We start from the raw sequence: 21,953 nt of genomic DNA, 5'->3' as shown, positions 1-21,953 counted from the left end.
ATGTTGGAGGAGATGTGAGAAAACTGAGACACTAATACATTGTTATGGAGTTGGGAACTGATTCAACCATTCTGAAGAGTAATTTGGAACTATGCTGAAAGGGCTATCAAACTGTTTTGATAGCAGCAGTGTGTGCAAAAATATGGTAGCCCTTTTTGTAGTGGCAAAAAACTGGAAACTGAGTGGAAGCCCATCAATTGGAGAATGGCTGAACAAGTTATGGTATATGAATATTATGGAATATTACTCTTCTATAAAAAATGACCAGCAGGATGATTTCAGAGACGCCTGGAGACACTTAAATGAACTGATACTAAGTGAAATGAGCAGAACCAGGAAATCATTATACATGGCAACAGCAAGATTATTTGATAATCAATTCTGAAGGACTTGGCTCTTTTCTTTTTTTTTTTTTTTCTTTTTTTTTTTTTTTTAGGAGAATAATTTTTTTATTAAAACTTTTTATTTTCAAAACATATGCATGGAAAATTTTCAACATTTACCCATGAAAAATCTTGTCCTCCAAATTTTTTCCCTTCCTTCCCCTCATTCCCACCCTTAGATGCCAAGTAATCCAATCTAAGTTAAACATATGCAATTCTTCTATACACATTTTCACAATTATCATACTGCACAAGAAAAATTAGATCAAAAAAGAAAAAAAAATGAAAAAAGAAAACAAAATGCAAGCTAAAAACAAAAAAAAGAGTGAGAATGTTATGTTGTCATCCACAATCAGTTCCCACAGTCCTCTCTCTGGGTGCAGATGGCTCTCTTCATCACAAGATTGTTGGAACAGGCATCAATCATCTCATTGTTGAAGAGGGCCACAGGACTTGGCTCTTTTCAACGGTGAGGCGATTCAGCCCAGTTCCAATGGTCTTATGATGAAGAAAGCTATCTGCACCCAAAGGACAGTGGGAAGTGAATGTAGACCCCATAGTATTTTCATTCTTTTTGTTGTTTGCTTCCATTTTGTTTTCTTTCTCTTTTTTCCTTTTTGATCTGATTTTTCTTGTGCAGCATATTTATGGAAATATGTGTAGAGACCTGCCCATGTTTAACATAACATATATTGGATACTTGCTGACTAGGGGAGGGAAAAATTAAAAAAAAATTAGAACATATGAAAATTATGGAAAAAAATTAGAAAATAAAATGCTATAATTAAAAAAAAATAAAAAAAGAAACTTACATTCTACTCTCAAATTCCTTTTTCCCTTGTCCTATCACTGTTCATGAAACCATGATCATTGAGTTAACTAAAAATTTATATTATCTAATCTCAATTGGACCCTTGTTTCAATAGCACAATTCCACTATTCCTCCCTAAATTCTATTCTATATATCACAGTAGCCGCTCCAAAACTTTTCTTCTCAAATGTTTTATAAATTACCTCTTCCTTCCAAACACTTTTTCAGCCAGGGAATCTTGCCTCATCCTTTATCAGAAATATTAAGGCCATTTGCTAAGGCCTTCTTCCCTTTTCATCTCACAAACTTGTGACATCATTTCAAAGTAGTGAGAAAACAAACTTTTCTCCTCCCCACTTTCCTACAGGTGTGGAACATTGCGGATTTAGTAAACTCAGAAGATATATGTTGGTTATAGAATAGTTCAACTGCCTTTTTTTGTTTTATAAAAAACTATCAAAAAAAAACCATAATGTACTAGATAGGGAAGAGGGTAGAATATAAGTGCTGCAAAAATTAGGGATAAGTAGAAAAATAAAAAAGCAAACAGACTTGTTAAATAAAAATTGGGAATAAAAGTGACAAGAAGGGAAACAAATTTGATGTAATGTAAAGGAAATTATGCAGTAGGTCTCTATGACAAAAAAACCATCCTATCTTTCCACATCAGAAAATAAAGGAAGCACATTCACAGGAGTACCATGGTAATTAAGCATTAACACCTCAAACACAAACTGTAAATTGGAATCTTATATTACTTTACAGATACTTAAAAGAAAGGTCTTTATGAAAGACCTCAGAAGCAATCTACTGAAATCAATAAATTAATTTCTACACAGTAACAACAAAATAGCCAGTAGGGTACATGTGATTTACATTAAAACACATGCAAGAGATCTAGGTTGGATTTTTTTCCCCTTAGGAGTCAAGTCTCCCCTCTCTCCTCCCCCCCCCCCCCCTTGTGATAAGACAAAAGAAAGTATAACTACCTATTTTATTAAACTTTTCCCACTAATTAAACAGGTAGAAATAAGAATGCTCTTATATGGATACAGCTTATTAGGATCTAAAAACATTATTTAAATTAGGACAATTATATATAGTAGACTGATGAAAACCATAGGAAAATCTAGAGTTACAAAAATTGCTTGTTTCCACAGACATATTTGTTTAAATCACTGCAAATATGATAAGCCAGTAGCAGGCACAGCAGTGTTCTTATATGAGTATTTAAGATTTCTTCATGCAATTTCTGGTCCCTCTTCTATGTTAAAATTCAAGGATGCCGCAGAAGTACGTATTTAGCTCCAGAAACCAATGCAAAAAATTCTTACTAAAAAAACAAAACAAAACCCAACAACAACAACAAAAAAAACCCCCACTTTATTTAAAACCTCTTTTTGCTCCAACAGCTCTATTCAATTGGAAAGCTGCATGCTTAAGTCCTGGAAGATATGTTTGTTTTTTTTTCCTGTAGAATTTTCTTTCCTGAATGTTTCCAATTTATGATTATGGGAAGATAAAATGCAAAGCTAATTAAATCCCTACATGTAAGGTGGGTGAAATGATTGTTTTGAGGTTAAATCTTGGAATTACAAAGTACAACTAGACTGTTTTAGTCTCCAAATGATGGAAATTGACAACTGTTCATTCTATGGGCCAGAGAGCCCATGCTGCACTTGGAAGCAAGAGAGCAATGAGGATCGAAGAAAACAGGTTCACAGCATTGTTATCAAGAATAGGCTTTCCCGATATGTATTTTGTCTCACCCGTTGGCTGGCTGACAACTGTGTGAGTGCTTTCATCCCAACCTGAAGTGGAAAAGAAGGAAACAGTTGGAGATTCTACTTACAAATTATAGATAATAATACTGAAATGAGGCACAAGCAAACAATTTCTTAAGTATTTATTCAACCATCTAGATTTCTGTGCCATGGAAAGTGGTCAAGTTTGGACTTTGGTGGAGACTTGACCTGTGGGTCAAGTTAAAGCAATAATTTCATCATCACCCCAGCTGTTAGCATGGTGCCTACCACACTTAATAAATGCTTATTAATTTATTCACAATGAAGATTTGTAAAAAAAACAAAAACAAAAACAAAAACAACAAATACTTTTGATAAAGTAATTTTGTTATTTAGTCAATTCAGTCATATAGAATTTTTCATGACTCTGTTTGGGATTTTCTTGACATAAGACACTGGAATGGTTTACCATGTCCTTCTCCAGCTCATTTTACAGATAAAAATGTCACCTGTTATCTACAGAAATGATCCAAGTAAATCAAATGAGGAATAAAATAAAATCATGAACAGTTAAGAATAAAACCATATAAAAAATTCAAATATTTACATTTTCATAAAAGCAGAGCTAAACAGTTGCAAGATCTTTACTCTCTTTTCTTCCTGTTTTTTTTTGTCTATGTATATTTGAAGGGAGAAGAGAAAGAGGGAGAAAGGAAAATATGAACCTGTGATTTCAGTGATCCAGAAAACTACTTCTAAAAGACTGAGACCGGAAATTTATGTGCAAATTTACTTATATTATTTTGGTCCTTTATTTGATGTCATGCACAGATCTCTTTCTATATAAAGGATTTTATTGTTGTTATTAAAAAAAAAAACTGTAAATATTCTATTCTGCTTTCTTCACTTGGCATTACTAACATATGTCCTAAGTTTCTTTTTGCCTTTTATATTTGCAATCTTGAATGGCAAAAGGGTAATTCTGCCTCTGATAATTACTGGGTAAGTCACTTCTCCACACCCTCAGTTTTTTGAGGATTGTGTCTCAAGTTCCTTATTGTGTTAAAAGTTATTCCATTGGATATAACTCCAAAACTTATTTAGTTATTCCCCAACTTTTAGGGGTGGGGTTAGTTTTGCATCTTTATAAACAAAATTGGTATTAATATTTTGGCCAAGACATTCCCTAAAACCCAGGCTTACAAATGGGATCATGGGTCAAAGGAATATGATCATTTTTGTAAACTTCATATATGGATTGATCTTTCATTCTTCTGCAATTTCCCCTAATTCTTTACAGACTAATATAGTTAAAGTGAAGTTTAAAATAATGTTCAGTAATACTTACCAGAATACTGCATTGTTGCTCCTAAGTATGAATCAATAACTGATCCTAATAAACCAGCCATTCCTGCAAATGCAACAACTGGCCATTGGGGAGCAGAAGATTCCAAATCATTCACAAAAATCAGCTGTGAAAAGAAATAGGCAATGCCCACCAAAGACCCACCAAGAAAGCTGGAGAGAAAGCCTACCGCAGTGACTCCTCCATTGGTACCTAAAAAACATAAAAAGTTCCCATTGAATTATGAAATGTCATTTAATATGTTGGGCAACTTAAAAAAGAAATTGACAACCATTATGATTACTGTTTACAATTACAGATATAAATGTGATGACAACTGGGGGAGAAGTATCAAAGTCATCAGGACAGAGAAGTAGTGGATAAGAGTGCTGAACCTGGAGTCAGGAAGACCCAAGTTCAAAAATGATGTTAGATGCTGTTGGACAAATCAGTTAACCGCTCTCTGCTTAAAAGGGTATAGTAATGACACCTACCTCTCAGGATTGTTATGAGAATCAAATGAAATATAGCACTGTGTATAGCCTGGCACATATAATTATTATTAATGGTAACATGCAGACACCTGAGGTGAACTTTGAATAAATGAAAAAGCATTTACTGAGTGATTACTTTGGGGCCACTCATATTAAGTACTAGGAATATAAAATACAAGAGCGTAGCTGTCCTCATCCTTGAGGATTACCTGATTACAGGGGAAGACAATACCAAAAGAATAACTGGAATTGGATATCTAAGCCTTTTAAGAAGCAGAGCTAAGAAGGGAGTGTATTATAGGCATAGGGCAAAAGCACAGAGAAAAGAGATGAGTGTGACAAACAGTAAGAAAGCCAGTTTACTTGTACCACAGAATCATGAAAGGAAATATTGATAGGAACCATGAGATAAAAAAATGACTGAAGATAAGAAGATGACTGTGGGGGGAAATCTGTTGGAAAAGCTGAGTGAGTATTAGATCAAATATACCCAAGTTGGTTGTGGTGAGAAGGCCATTTCTGAAAATGTCAGAGGTTTTTGAAATACAGAAAAGGGAAGAGGAAACTCTCCAATAAAATATGATTAGAAGATTTTTCAGCTCACTAAGGGTTGGGGGTTACAGTGAGTTTTGCTTAGGTTTTTAAAATTCCATTTTACTGCTTAGTATTTTCTAATTCTGATTTGTAATGTCATTTTAATTTGCTGGGAAAATTTACTAGCTGGCTTGCTGAATACCTACCTCATACCTTGCCATATTCTGACCATCCCCTTACTTTGTACCTAGGATTGAGTATATAATTGTCAAACTGTCAAAATTCAGACACTGGATGATCCTTCTTTACCCAGACTCTAGAAATAAGCCTTATCACTGTTCAGATGCACAGGGGATATGCCCCACAATGCCCTATCTCCATTCAGATGATTACGTGAAACACACTATAAAAATCCTAGTGAAGCAAAGACTGCCAGAATCCCACCCTTGATTGAGAAATTGCTTCTCTCTCCCCTCTCATATTTCCTCTAATAGGTTTGCCACTTACATTGATAGCCTCTGGGCTTTATTCACTATTTTATAGAAATATCAGCATGCTATTAATAAAGCTTCCTGTAGAATGACCAGCAGGATGAATACAGAGAGGACCGGCGAGACTTACATGAACTGATGCTGAGTGAAATGAGCAGAACCAGGAGATCATTATATACCTCAACAACAATACTGTTTGAGGATGTATTCTGATGGAAGTGGATCTCTTCGATAAAGAGAGCCTTAATTGATCAAAGATGGACAGAAGCAGCTACACCCAGAGAAAGAACACTGGGAAATGAATATAAACTGCTTGCAATTTTGTTTTTCTTCCCGGGTTATTTATACCTTCTGAATTCAATTCTCCCTGTGCAACAAGAAAACTATTCGGTTCTGCACACATATATTGTATCCAGGATATACTGTAACCTATTCAACATGTAAAGGACTGCTTGCCATCTGGGGGGAGGGAAGGGAAAAATCGGAACAGAAATGAATGCAAGGGATAATGCTGTAAAAAATTACCCTGGCATGCGTTCTATCAATAAAAAGATATTAAAATAAAAAAATAAAATAAAGCTTCCTGTAGTGACTCAAAGTTTTTCTTTCCTCCTAGAATCCAAATGAACCACTTTTATGGTTAAACATCAAAAGACTGGACCAACTATAATATGTTTTTAGCTTACGAGCCATTGAAAAAGCTAAGACTAGGTTTTCTAGCAAACATGTTTGTCAGTAGGACCTCTTGCCCTCACTGAAGAGTGCAAGAATTTTCTAATGCTCAAGACTGCCTCAATGTTAAGAAATAGAACCCTGATGTCTCTGCCTCAGTGGAAGGGAGTTTCTTCCCTGTTGTAGTCAAGGTGAGGCCTGTAACCTTATTGATATAGGTGTCAGACAGGAAGGCTTAACAAGAGAAGAAAAGATCTAGAATGAGGGGGAAGTGAGACAGAAAATCATTGAAAGAAACATGATTTCCTTTAAAAGCTGAAGGGAAAAAGGCTTGGGTAACTACATGAATTAAAACTAGTTTTAAAGAAAGGATTATCTTCTATGGGATGAAAAGAAAATGTGCTATCTAGATCATTTATTCTTCTTTGGCTCTTGTGATCTCAGAATGTATGTTATTATAAATTCTGACATCTCCCTCTGAATCCTTCAAAGAGGTATCTCAGTGTAACAGATAACAGTGTAACTAGTCTTGGAATCAGGAGTACCTACCTTCAAATTCTGCCCCAGATACTTCCTAGCTATGTGACTTTAGACAAGTCTCTTGTCTCCGTCTTTAGATTCCTTGTCTGTAAAATGACAGGACTGGACTTTTTTATTTTGAGGCAATTGAGGTTAAGTAATTTGTCCAGAGTTATACAGCTAACAAGTGTCTGAGGTTGGATTTGAACTCAGGTAGTCCTAGCTACTAAGTGTCTGAGGTTGGATTTGAACTCAGGTGGTCCTGACTCTAGGGTCAGTGTTCTATCCATTGCACTACCTAGTTGTCCCTAATCCAGTGGCTTTTAAGTTTTATTCCAGCTTTAAATCTATGACCCCATGACAACTGATTCTATCTCTAGCTAGAAAATGCCTATAAACGTTATATTAATAACAATTTTTATTTTCTATTAACAAGCTAAGAAACTTTATAAATTTTGATTGATTAAAGCTCACTTTTAAAGTCTAAAGAAAAGGTCAAATAGACATTAAATTAAGATTTAAAAACCAATGTCATGTCTCACCAATAGGAACTCTTTGCCAAGTTGTTATCAGCCTTGGTTGGGTAGTACTTGCAACAGAGCCAATTTCAGAAGCCCATGTATCTCCTGCAGAGGCGGCCAAAGAAGCCAAGAGAGACAAACACATCCAGGAAGCAGTGTACTGTCTGGAGAAATCAATGCAGATTTCACCTGGCCCATTTTCAATCATATAGAGCAATGCCAGCTCTGTAGGTACAGCTCCATTACAGAAAACTTGAATCCAATTTCTCTGCCCCCCTGCAGGGGGAAAAAAAATTAAAACATGCTGTTAGGCTCAAAAGGAAATGCTTAAAGAAATATGAAATCACTTGTAGAAGGAATATTTATTTTTTAAATTGTGAAAAGCAAAAAAAAAAAAAATTGTGAAAAGCAATGGAAGATAAGATTTTGGAATTATAGAACATAAAGGATTAATGATAAAACATATTACAGAATAAACTATGCTGATAGCTGCTATCAAAATTAAATGATTTTTAGAAGAATAGATTAAATGCTTTGAAATTATATGAAAAAGAACTACATTGTAGGCTATCCTAAATGACTTTCAGATAAATTTAACCACGTCAGAAGAGCCAAACATTTACATTTCAGGAGAAAACTGAAAAGACAGATCAACAGTTTAGGATACTTTATGACGAGATACAATTTGTTATGCATCAGCAGATATGATTTACCTTCTTTATATTCAGGATCTACACGCTTCTTTTCTTCTTCTTTCCACTTGGTCAGTTTTGAGGAAGAAATGAAAAATGTCATCAAAGAAGTAAAAAAGCTCAAATTTGCAATGGTCAAGATAAATCCAACTACAACTCCTGAAAGAGACACAATGAAGAAATATACAAAAAGTTAAGTTTATACTTTTACATTAATTTAGAGAAAGAAAAATAAAACATAAGGCCCTTTCTTACCATTTCAAATACACATTCTCAAAATTTGTAGATATTCCTAAACAGAGAAGCTTTTTCAAGTCCGATTCTTTCCTTTCCTTTTTGTATAACAAATGCTACATCAACTTCACCAGTCTCCCACAGAGATTATGGATGCTGTTGCTATACCTTTAAGAGGCAATAAGTTCTTTTGCATTTACAGATGTTTTATTTATATTATTATATTTATAAATTTTCTAATATTGATGCAATTCTGCATTCCTGATGTAACCCCATACAAGATTCACTAGAGATATTGGTCTATAGTTTCTTTTTATGCTTTCTCTCCTTGGTTTCAAGAAAACTACAATTGTTTCCCAGAAGGTATCTTGATAAGATCTCTTCTTTATGTTTGTAGAATGAGTATACAAAGTATATATATCACATTGAAATTACTTTTTCTTTGAATAACTGTTGTTATAATTCACTTGTAAAGTCATGTGGCCAAGATAAGAATTATTTGTTTAACAAGATGTCACAATTTTAGTAAGTGATGTGAAAATATCAAAACAACTCAAAATGCAGAGAAGAGACTATCAGTCAAGTGTGGTACTTTAAAGCCTTCACAAACAGTGCTATATAAATGTAACAAACATTATTGGCTCCTCCCCTGAAACTAAAATCATTATACTATTCATTATATAAATTTTTGTATTCATTAGTTTCATTTTCACAATAATCCTGTTAAGCAGGCAGAACTCTGTCTCAACATCCTCATTTATAAAATGAAGAGAATAGATTCAGTATCCTCTAAGGTCTTTTTATAGTTTGAACTCTATGGTCCTGTCAACTTTAAAAATGTTATATATAACAAAATATGAAAAAATATTACATATATAATATACACAACAAAAATACATACAAACCTATTAGGATTCTTCATTAATTTAAATCTAGCTTAGCTGCTTCTTCTTGGGCAAGTTATTTAGCCTTGCTGGCCATAATTCCATTTGTGGTTTTTTTTCCAATAATTCCTCACTATAAAAATGAGCTGAAGAAGGAAATGGCAAACCACTCCAGTATCTTTACCAAGAAAACACCAAAATGGGGAGTTACAAAGTAGGACACAACTGAAATAACAAATTTGTATGTGTACATTTCTCAATCAGCCAAATTTTGCCTTCTTTCCCACCACCTAAAGTGATCTACCTTTTACTCTACCCAAATTGAGAATGGAAGAAAAACAAAAGCCTTGTTAAAACATGTATCCTGAAAACAAATTTCTGCACTGGCCATGTTCAAAAATATGTCTCATTTTATACTTTATCAAGATTCCAATTATTTCTTCCATAGCTCATTTCTTTTCCTATGTTTTTTCCTTAGCACTCTCATTTCATTGATTAAAAACATTTTTAAACCTTTTCATAAAGTCTTGCTTTGTTCTTCCAGGAATTCTAGTTAGATCTGGGTCCAATTGTTTTCCATTGAGGTTTTGCTTGTAGTTGTTTTATTATCATTCTCTTCTGTTCTTGTGCTTTGAGTATCCAGGGTATCATAATAACTTTTCATAGTTTTTGTTTGTTCATTCTTCCAGCCCACTTTTTGACTTTAAACTTGATTTTTAGGGCCACGTGCTTCTCAATGGAATGTCTTGGGTTGGTTCTGTTGTTTTATTATTTCTGGGATGGTTTTATTTCAGGATGTCAATGACAACTCAGGCTGGAAATGCAAAATTTCAGTGCTCTCAAACTGGTCTGATCCAAAGCAAACTCCTTGGTTTGAGTTCTGCAAGCTCCTGACCTGGTTCGGGATCAAAGCAACAGCAAAATGTCCACAGAATTCATTTCTTAAGTTGGTCAAGGCAGGAAAAAATGACTCTGTGAGCTTTTCTTGGATTTCCTCATCAAGATTCTCTCTAGTGCTTTTTTAAAGGTCTGTTTAGAAGAATTTTTTGTAGAGAGGGAGTTCACTAAACTGCCTAGTATTTCCTGGTATTCTTGACATCTTGGTTCTATCTCCCATTGTTGACTTTGAAAATTCCTTAACAATTTTTAATTGTTGTCTAAGATACTACAATCAGGGACCATCCTCCCTGTTTTTCTTCTGTATCACACAATCACAGATTTAGAGCTGGAAGGGACTTCAGAGAGTTCTCATTTGACAGATGAAGAATCTGAGTCCCAGTGGTTAAGTTTGCCTGCTCAATTTACAGAGAGACAATATCTGAAGCCAGGTTCCCAGAATCCAAATCCAGTGTGTCAAATTGCTTTCCATTGTCTATGTCACTCCATAATACCTGACACATTTTAGGGCAACATGAAGCGAAATACTTTTTTTTTTAAGTTTTAATTTTCTTTTTTATATTGGTTACACTTTTCAATGACTCCTATTTTGAAACAGAACTCTCCCTTTTAACAAAGAAATGCATTTAGCCAAACACATCAACATAATGTTGTTGTCTAAGTCTGAAGATGCATACTTTATTCTCTACTTATAGTTTACCATCTCTCTGGTAGAAATCAATAAATTATTACTGAAATATCCCAGAAATATGAACAGCTGTTGATATTTTAGGTAAGCTTATACACACATATATTTTTGTAAGTGTGTGTATGTATGTATGTACGTAGAGAAAGCAAGAGAAAAAAATGAGAGAATAATTTGGAGAATACGAGGACCAGGATCCCTCCATCCTGTAACTGTACTGTAATGTTCAGCTTTGTCAATCTTTTATTAGCAAAGCTAGTTAAGTGATTTGTCACATAGTAAAGAAAGTAGACCCTTTGAAGACATAGATTCCTAAAGATATAGGATAAGAAACTCCCTAAAGAAGGAAACTATCCTTTGGCCAATTCAGATACGCATTTTCTGGATAACTTAAAAGGTTAAATTACTTGTCTAGTCATCGAAACAGTATGTGTCAGACCCAGGACTTGAACCCACCCCTTTCAGGCTTGGGTGGTCAGTTCTTGGACTGACTTTAAAAGACAAGCTAATTCATTCCTTTGCATATTAGCCCTTTAGTGTCACCTTCCTAAATAAGACTAACTTCTCTACAATTTCTTTTTCTCCTCCTCTGTCTCTAACCTCACCAATAAGTTCTTATATCTCTTTTAGGAAAACAACTGTACTATTCTTAATACTAAAAACAAACCAGTAGACCAAAGAATTCTTAATCTATTCTGTGTCATGAATCCCTTTGGCAGGCCATCAAAAGAATGAACCTGGGGGAAGATTCTGGGAAGATGGGAGAGTAGGTAAATTTCAAACTCTCTAGATTTCCCCCACAAATGGAACAAATTTGCACATCAGGGTGAATATAGAACAAGATGAAAAATTGAGAACACTTGGGGCAGAAAAGGGGTCCTCCTGGTACAGCCCAAGAAAGTCTGAAGACTTGGCATGGATTAACCAATGTGAAATGGAAATCTCTTCAAGTTAGCTCCTCAGAAACACGAAGTAGGGAACCCTGAGTCTCAGCAGGAACCACAGAAACTTTCACCTCCCAGATTCTGTGTTGAGGGAACTTTATGGCTGATTAAGAACATCAGGCTGGTGAGATATGGCTTGGGCACAAGAAGGAACCAGCACACCTGGTAAGTGCTGAAGCAGTCAAAGATGCTGCTGGTTAGGAGCACTTGTAGCAGTTCTTGGTTTGGGGTGCAGGTCAAAGGGAAGGGCCGAAGGGAAGGTAACCCCATGATTAGAGGTGCTTACACTATTACTCTTATTAAAAAAAGAATGAACCAGCAGAGATAAATCTCACCATAGAAACTTACTATGAAAAAATAGGGAAGACTAGGATTCATTTTCAGAAGAGAACACTGAAGTAAAAAGAGCTTCTTCCAGCCCAAAGAGTAATGGTAAATGGCTCCCTGTCCAGAGAGAATTTATAGAATTCAAAAGAAAATTTAAAAATCAAATGAGAGACATTGGGGAAAAACAAAAACAAAACCAAAAAGAATCCAAGATAAAATTATGAAAAAAAATTATCTAACTAGAAAAGGAGACAGAATCTTAAAGATGAAAATAACACTTTGAAAATTAGATTTGGGCAAAGGGAAGTCAGTGAATCTGTAAGAAACCAGGAAATAACAAAAGAGAATACAAAGAATGAAAAAATAGGACAGAATGTAAAACATCTTATAAGAAAAACAACAGATCTGAAAAACATCAAATTGAGAAAATATAAATAAATGGACTGCCAGAAAGCTGTGACCAAAAAGAGAATCTTGACACAATAATGCAGGAAATAATCCTAGAAAATTGTCCTGGAGGAGCAGCTAGATGGTATAATGAATAGAACACCACCCCTGAAGTCAGGAGGACCAGAGTTCAAATCTGGTCTCAGATACTTAACACTTCCTAGCTTTGTGACCCTGGGCAAATCACTTAACCCCAATTGCCTCAGGAAAAAAAAAATTGTCCTGGAGTGATAGAACATGAGGGAAAAGTAGAAATAGAAAATAATCCACTAATCACCACTGCAAAGAGATCCTTTGTGGGGAAACACACAGGAATATTACTGCAAAATTTTGAAACCCCCCAGATTAAAGAGAAAATTTTGCAATTAACAATTTAAAAAAATTCAAATATGCTGGAACTACAATTAGAATTGTATAGGACTTAGCAGCAGCCACAATAAAAGACTGCAGGTCCTGGAATTATATCTACCAACAATCAAAAAAACTAAGCCTGTGACCAAAAACATAGCAAGCAAAATTATTTATTATATTGAATGAGAAAAATGGATATTAAATAAACTAGGAAATTTTCAACACTTGCTATCAATCAAATCAGAACTCAGTAGAAAATTTAACATATAAGCACCAATATTCAAGATTAAAATTAAACCTCACATCAGGAATGAGTAAAATTACATTGCCTATATACCAGGAATGATATAGCACCCTCCAAAATTTATAAAGAAATATAGTGGGGAGGGAAAAGCAGAGGGAGGTGAGAAGGGAGATGGAGAAGATAAGAAGGGATCCATGGATGGGGTGAGGTTAAGTAACAGCAAGGCAAATTAAGAAGCAGAATTAAAGTAGAAAACTCAACAGAGTTAGGAAAGTAGAGATGCACATAAACACTACAACATAGGAGTTGAATTTAGTAAGAAAAGAAAAGTATGGCTAGTAGCCATTGATCTTAAACAGTTAAACCTGAAGATTCAATTAAGAGAAACTTTTATAAAGTCAGTCATACTAATATTGTTTAAGATACTTGCTTACATATGGGTAAATGTGTGTGTATAAGTTTTGAGTATATACTAGATATATATGCATGAACTTCTCTATGGATGTGTGTTTATAGATATATGTGTATGGGATTGTAGATGAGTATGAACGTGTATATCTATTAAATATAGTTGTGTTTAACTATATTGGAGATTCTGGGTGAAAATGAAAGAAAAAAAAGAACAAAATAAAAAAAGGGCACAGCAGAGAAAAGAACAATCTCCAAGGAAAAAAAGTTGGACATTTATAAATATAATTTTACTATTATGTATCCTTTCTTAAACTGGAAATTCATTTTTATATTTTGAATTCTCCCTGACATTCTATTGGGCACATGACAATATTCTGCTGTTTTATTTTTCTTTTCTGTCTTTCAATTCTCTATTAAATGAAAAAATAATAAAGAAAATAAAAGTAGGAATCCCTTCTCAGAAAAAAAATTTTTCCCCCAAATCTTAATTGAAGGAAATGCTAAGTTTTAGCCAGCGATCATTGAAATAAAATTCTATTCTTTCTCCCATTGTACTTCTTGAATACCCTAAAATCTATCCATAGGAATTTGGAGATCCTGGAAAAGAATCCTTATATCAGAAAAATCAGTATGTGCTAGGGAAATTACAACTCCAAGACACAAATTATAACCTATCCATAGCCCAAGATATATGACTTTCTTAAAAAGCCCTTCCAGATATTATATAGTCATATCTGTAGTATTATGTAGTTTTATCTGAAGAATGAAGAGTTAAGAAAACTCTTGATGAAAAGTGAAAGAAGTGAGTGTAAAAGAGGGCTTGAAGTTTCACATCAAAGGAAAAACAAAACAAAACAACTAAGATCTTGAAATTGATTATATCATTTCCTGGCAAAAAGAGGGACAAGAACTGGAAGCAGTCAGATTTTATATTCTTAGACTCAAAGACAATAACTATCTGTCATGAAACTAAGATAGCAGGGAGGAAAGTTATGTCCGTAAGTCAAAGGTATGGCTTTTCTAGTGACAATGTATGGCTGTAGAAGCTAGATTATGAGGAAAGCTGAGCATCCACAGAATTAATGTTTTTGAATTTTGGTGCTAGACTTTTTTTTTGGCTGAGGCAATTGGGGTTAGTGACTTGACCGGGTCGCACAGCTAGGAAGTAAGGGCAAATTTGAACTCAGGTCCTCCTGACTTCAGGGCTGGTGATCGATATATCTACTACACCACCTAGCTGCCTATAGATTAGATTTTGAAAATCCCTTGGCTAGCAAGGAGATCAAATAAGTTAATACTTAAATTCAGATTATTCACTTAAAGGTCAAATACTGAAGCTAAATTATTTTGGCAACATAATGAGAATACAGGAGTCACCAGGAAAAATCCTGATGTTGGGAAAGATTGAAGGCAAAAAGTAAAGATGATGGTAGAGAATGAGATTGATAAGTGTCATAGAAACAACAAACAGAACTTGGACAGACTTAAGACAGAGAGCCTGATGTGCTGTGGTCCATAAGACCATGAAGAATCAGATACACCTGAACAACATCTTTCTGAAGTTTCATGGGCAACTCTACCATCTAAAGATGTCAGAGTTAATTTAAACTTTGCTGGAGCTAAAATAGAACACAGATTGTTTTTTAAATTTTTTTATTATAGCTTTTTATTGATAGAACATATGCATAGGTAATTTTTGTAACACTGTCCCTTGCACTCACTTCTGTTACAACTTTTTCCTTCCCTCCCTTCACCCCTACTGGCATCACTGTCAGCAAAGTGATATCTCTTTTAATATGGAGTCCGCTTTGTCATAACTTTATTCCCAGGGAACAAGTGACTTTGAATTTCATGGCTGTGGTCATGCTCTGCAGTGATCGTTGAGTCCAAGAATATAAAATCTGACATTGTCTCCATTTCATATCCCTCTTTTTGCCTCAAGTGATGGGATTAATTGCCAATACATGTTAAACATGTTAAAGTATATCTTAGATACAATATATGGAACACATTGTTTTAAGAGACAGCTGCAGGCTGTTGGAAGTATCTTGGTACCTTCTGACACCAATGGATTTGAAAGAGGTATTACTGAAAAAAGTCTTCAATGAGAACATACCTTCTTTTAACACATTACTTGATTTTTCATCAGCAAACATTAAACTGCTATCAAGAAAGTTCATCTAAAGAGAATGAGGCCTTTCAGGTCTCAACTGAAGCTTCACCATCATCAATCATCAACCTGCATTTATCCATCTTTTTCACTGCTTTCCTCACAATACTCCTGTTGTGAAACAAGCCAGGGATGTACGATTAGAGACTGTTTTTCTACCAAAAGCGTTAAGTGATATACTAGTTTAAAGCTTTAAAAATATTAGTCATTAAAGCCTAATGTAATAGGGTCACAGAGGATAATTTTGTCCCCCCAGGCAAGCAATAAGAAAGCTACTCAGAGGGGCAGGTAAGTGATCCAGTGGATAGAGTGCCAGCCTTGAAGTCAGGAGGACCTCAGTTCAAATCTGGCCTCAGACACTTAATACTTCTTAGCTATGTGAACCTGGGCAAATCACTTGTCCTCAAACGCCTCAGCAAAAAAAGAAAAAAAAAACTACTCATATCAACTTTGTCTTTATTACTTTATTATCTTTACATTGTGAATTACAAAATCAGGTTGGTAGGAGGGTGAGTCACTGGATGGGCACAAGTCTGCTATTTTAACTGATTATTCTGGCTACTTAAGAGATTTAGCAAAACCTGAACAGGTAAAGAAATACCAATTAGAAGTCAGAGATAACAGACATATTTGTTATGGGACCTTGGACGAATCTCTTCTCCCTTTCAGTGCTCAAGGAAACCCTCTAAATCTACAAATTACAGAGAAAGCGCTAATTTGCATTTTTGGGGGGGATTTTTCTCATATGGCATTTTCCTATTCCTAAGACATCACAGGTATAGTTCCTATTCCCTACTTTTACTAATTTGGTGTTAGTCTGGACTGCTTTTGAATGACTGTAAAGGTTTTGTATCCTGTAAATTCTGGAGCAAAGCCTCAGTCCATTCATGCTAGATTCACAGCTCTGTATGCTAAATCAGCTTTTATTCTATACATTAAGCCCTGAGGAGCACAAGACTAGTTGTTGCCAGTGAAAAAGTTAGACCCTATCGTTATTATCCAAAGTCCTATCTTTTTTTTTTCTACAGGTGTGTCAAATGGAAAAACAAATTAGCAAGCCAAAAATAGTAATTCTGTTATTCAATGATTCAGTTCTGTCCAACTCTTCTGAGTCCTTGGACTACAACACAACAGGCCCTTTTATCCTATAACTTGAGAAGTCTATCCAACTTCATATTACATTTTTTCATGACTCCATCTATCCCTCTCATCCTCTACTATTCCCTTCTTAACATCAGGGTCTTTCCCAATGAGTCCCATCTTGTGGCCAAAGTATTTAAGCTTCAGCTTCACTATCTGACCTTCCAGTAAATAGGCTGAATTTAAATATTGATTTGACCCCCTTGCTATCCAAGGGACTCTTAAAAATGTTCTCTAGCACAAATTGAAAGCATCAATTCTGGACCACTCAGTTTTCATCATAATTCAACTCCAACAGCCATACATCACTACTGGCATCACTGTCAGCAAAGTGATATCTCTTTTTTAATATGCAGTCCATTTTGTCATAACTTTCTTCCCAGGGAAAAAGTGACTTTGAATTTCATGGCTGTGATCATGCTCTGCAGTGATCGTTTGAGTTTATAAAATCTGACATGTCTCCATTTCTTATCCCTCTTTTTGCCCAAAGTGATGGGATTAATTGCTAAGATCTTATTTGACATGAAGTTTCATGCCAGGTTTTACACTCTCCTCTTCCACACTCATCAAGATGCTTCTTCAAATACTTAAAAGGATGATAAAAGTGTGTGGAAAAGCTTCTCAAGGAAATTGATGGGCCTGGTCTTACGTCATGGGCTACGAATAGGTGGTAGTTGCGTTTCATGGTTTTAACAAGAAGCTTCTTAATTTCTCTCCACTTTTTGCCATTGGAGTAGTATTATCTTCATAGCTGAGATTTTTGCTATTTCTCCTAGCAACTTTAATTTCAACTTTTGATTCGTCCTGCCTGGCATTTAACATAATGTGTTAGTAAACAAGTTAAATAAGGTGACAATATATAGCCTTGTCATATTCCTTTTCCAATCTAAAACCAATCACTTTTTCCTTTTCAGTTCTAATTATTGCTTCTTGGTCTGAATAAGTTTCTCAAAAGATAAGCAGAATGATTTGGTACTTCCATCTCTTGGAGAATTTGCCACATTTTGTTATCACATAGCCAAAGGCTTTAGTATAGTCAATGAAGCAGCAGTAGATAGGTTTTTTTCCTCCTAGAATTCCCTTAGTTTCTTCATAATCCAGCAAATGTTGGCAATTTGGTCTCTACTTCCTCTGCCTCTTCAAAAACTAGCCAGCTTTCTTGTAATCCTACCCACTACACACTGCCTATTTGCCCCCAGATAATAACAGCTAACCACTTTTAAGACCTACAAAGTGTTTTATAGACATCTACCTCACGAAAATCCTATGATGTGGAATTTCAGATCTTTATAGTAGTATAGGCAAGTCACTTAATTTTTGTATGCTTCAGGGTCCTCATTTGTAAAATGAGGATAGTAAAAACACCTAACCTTGCATGGTTAGTATGAGGATCAAATGAGATGTTAGCTATTATTATTATTATTATTTTTATTATTATTATTTATTTTAATTATAGGTAGTATTAGTCTTATTTTAAAGTTGAAGAAACAGGGAAGTTACCAGAGGAAAAATTCAAAGCCAGACCTATAATGACTTCCTTTCCAGTCCTCTTCTACAAATAATCTGCTCAAATGGAGGGTGTATAAGTTATGCTGGAATTTCAACCTCCATTCCTACTTCCTCTTTGGAAGGTGAGGTAAAGATGAAATGAAACAGGATCTACCAGCTAGGCTATAGCCTCATACCTGCAGATACCTGAAATATTGCTAAATCTCAAGGCCATATGAGCTATATGGCTTGTTCTCCCTTCCATCCAACCCAACCACAACTTCAAATTGAAAAATCAATCTTTTCCTGACATTTAATAGAGGCCAGCATGGTAGACAGTAACTCACCACAGAAATCTAGAGCCCCAAGGACCAAGATTAGTGAACAAGGAGAGAAAGGTGATGTCACCAAACTGTCTCCTTAGCATACACATGACTAAACATTAAAGCTAAAGACTAACTATCCAGAGTTCTATTCTGCCCAGGCCTGAATCCCTTGTACAGAGCCTTCTTGTAATGGAAAAAATCTCAATACGAAAGTGCGAACTATTTCACCAATGAAAAGGATATATAAAATATAACAGTGAAATAAAGCTTAAGAGGCATGTACTAGGTATGGGATCAGTCAGGTAGGAAATGGAGGGCCATATGAGAAATAGGAGGAAGATTACATGAATCAGAATGTAGAATGTATGATGGTAGTAGCAATGTATCAGAAGGCTCAAAAGGTAGACTGAGTTAAAATGAAAAGGAAAGATTTTAATAACAATTTTGAAGAGTTACCTAGAAATAAACTTTATTAGTAATTGTTCGCCATTAATTAGTGTACTATTATCAGGGTCAAGTCCAGATGAAGACACTTTCAATAAATCATTCTCATTATTTCCATCCAGAATAAAAAGAAAGTTTATAACACAAACTTTTTTTTTTCCAAAACAAATTTTAAGAACTCATGGAGCCTTATTTCACAACTCCCATTATATTATCTTTCTTGCTAGGATGACTTAATCATACTTATTTCAAATTTAAAGAAACATCATGGACCCTGATTTCTTAATCCCTGCTATATACTACTTCCCCTTTGACTCTATACAGAATGTTTCAGCACTCTTTTAATCAATTAAAGCTTTGTTATTGGATAGTTTCAGTCATGTTATATGTGTTGAAAAACAAACAGCAACTATGGCTGGATTGCAGAATGCATGAAGGGAGTGATAGGTTAGAAACCTGGGAAGGAACAGATTGAAAAAAAAAAGCCCTAAATGCCAAACAGAAGAATTTATATTTGGAACTTATTGAATATGGGGAATGATATAGTTAGTACTTTGTGCAGGTGGGTGAAGGATAGACTGAGGTACTGAAATGTCTAGATAAGAGTTGATCAGGACTAGAATGAAGGACTAGAAGACCAGTCATTTGTGAGCAAGGGAAGGGGATATTATGGAGAAATAAATGATTAAATTCGGCAGCTGATTCAATAACTGGAAGACTTAGAGATGACACCAAGGTTGTGAAGCTGCTGGTCTAGAAGGATGGTAGCTTCCCAACAGTAAAAGGAAAGTTTAGAATAGTGAAAAGATGTTTTCTATTTTGGACATGCTGACTTTGAGATGCCTATAAACACTAAATGTGAAATGGTCACTAAGTAGTTTATGTTAAGTGACTGTGAGATGCTATGCTTTTCAAATAATTTCTTCCCCCTATATAGCAGGGATTACAATCCTCAATTAAAGGATTAGATAGAATTGTTACAATTCTCCCTGTCTTCAACTAACTCAATTCCTTTACTATTTCTCATTCCGTTCTAAGGTAATAAAAGAAAATGCTTTAATAGTTCTACTGATTATAAAAATAACATCTCATTATAATCACTTACCTCTGAACCCCTACCTCAGATAATTATATTATGCTGAAGAAATATCTTTTCTCCAGAAGTCTGTGTTTATCACTATATGTGTCAGATCTGTAATCATCAAGTTTAAATGAGAAAAGCTATTGGATATACTATAATAGTGTAATAAATATTAAGAAACGTAAATAATAATTCATAATATATTAGCTGTGAGAAATATCACAAAGTCACCTTTAATCATCACTATAACTGCTTACCTCTCAATTGCATAAACACCCAACCATCACTTGGTTCTTTTTTTAATATCAATTAAAATCTTCTCAAAATTTCTCTTCAGCTCTCCTTGAAAGATGGGAATTAAACCCAATTCTCTCAAGAAATAAGTTCTGTCTATAAAGCCATGCATACCTTTTAATCCAGCAGTGTCCCAAAAAGATTATAAAAAAGGGAAAAGGAACTACATGTACAAAAATGTTTTGACAGCCCTTTTTGTAGTGACAAAGATTTGTGGAGACCCATCAGGGAATGGATGAATTAGATGTAGTAGATGAATGTAATGAAATATTGTTCTGTAAGAAATGATGAGCAGGCTGATTTCAAAAAAACTTGAAAAGACTTACATGAATTGATGCTAAGTGAAGTGAGCAGAACCAAGAGAACATATTTCACAGAAACAAGATGATCAACTGTGATAGACTTGGCTCTTTTCAACAATGAAATGATTCAAGGCGATTCCAATAGACTTGTGATGGAAAATGGAAGGAAAATTCCTTATTTGCATCTAGAGAGAGAACTATGGAGACTGAATATGGATCAAAGCATAATATTTTCACCTTTTTGTTAGCTTTTTTATCTTGTGACTTTTTTTTTCCTCCTTTTTAATCTAATTTTTCTTGCACAGCATTGAAATATGTTTAGAAGAATTGCACATGTTTAACCTATATCGGACTGCTTGCTCTCTAGAAAAAGAGAAAGAAAAATCTAGAATACAAAGTTTTGTAAAGGTGAATACTGGCAAATATATTTGCACATATTTGGAAAAATAAGAAAACTTGAAAAAAAAGTTCTGTCACTTTCTTTTCTTTGTTCTCTTTTCAAACTTCAGTTTAACAGTCTCTCCAAAATTCAGTCTCCAACCAGATTTCTCAGAGTAACAGTTAATCTGTCACCCCAAGATTCCATTGTCTCTTAAAGATACAGTACTAATATCTATAGTACCTGTGTGAAGCCCTGAAGCCAGTATTACATTCTAAAAAAAAAAAAAAACAAACTTGTTAAAAAAAGTTGTATTCTTTTTCAATATCAGTATGAAACCATCGGACACAAAGGTTGATAAGATAGTTACTTTTACGGGTTGATTGTCAGTAATGTGGTAAAGAGATACCAATGGAAGAAGAGTCTACCTTGTGTTCCTCCTCATAGCTTTACCTGAATAGTATTAAAATAAATCTTTTAGAGATGAGGAAGTAATCTATCAGTAGTCTATTATATTTTGTATGTATCCTGACCTACCCGTTTATGTCTTATCTCTGACAGAAAGCTTCTACTGTTTTGTTTTTGCTTTAGGACAGAGCCCAGCACAACAATATCTTGATGCTGACAGTATTCAACATGTTTCTAAATAAGCAGGTTAAGTGTGTGACCACAGTTCTGGTCAGATATTTGATTAAGAT

At 34.7% G+C, this 21,953-nt stretch overlaps 1 protein-coding gene across 3 annotated transcripts in view; it reads right to left on the bottom strand.

The window, feature by feature from the left end:
- Nucleotides 1–2,555: 2,555 nt before the first annotated feature.
- Nucleotides 2,556–21,953, bottom strand: part of TMEM19 (transmembrane protein 19) — a 45,834-nt gene continuing 26,436 nt past the window's right edge. For 2 of the 3 annotated variants that reach the window (XM_052000772.1, XM_052000774.1), the window contains exons 4-7: nucleotides 8,229–8,366; nucleotides 7,537–7,791; nucleotides 4,288–4,497; nucleotides 2,556–3,005 (exon numbers count right to left, since the gene is read on the bottom strand). In XM_052000772.1, coding sequence (XP_051856732.1) covers nucleotides 2,842–3,005; nucleotides 4,288–4,497; nucleotides 7,537–7,791; nucleotides 8,229–8,366 — 767 coding nt within the window. In that variant the 3' untranslated portion in view covers nucleotides 2,556–2,841. Of the gene's footprint in view, nucleotides 3,006–4,287; nucleotides 4,498–7,536; nucleotides 7,792–8,228; nucleotides 8,367–15,747; nucleotides 16,157–21,953 lie in introns of those variants that run through there. The other variant, XM_052000773.1, reaches the window with a different exon arrangement.

The sequence above is a fragment of the Antechinus flavipes genome, chromosome 5 (assembly GCF_016432865.1).
Source record: "Antechinus flavipes isolate AdamAnt ecotype Samford, QLD, Australia chromosome 5, AdamAnt_v2, whole genome shotgun sequence".
Classification (NCBI taxonomy): Eukaryota; Metazoa; Chordata; class Mammalia; order Dasyuromorphia; family Dasyuridae; genus Antechinus; species Antechinus flavipes.
The sequence above is the reverse complement of the archived record's forward strand: the minus strand, read 5'-3'. Positions and strand labels throughout refer to the sequence as shown.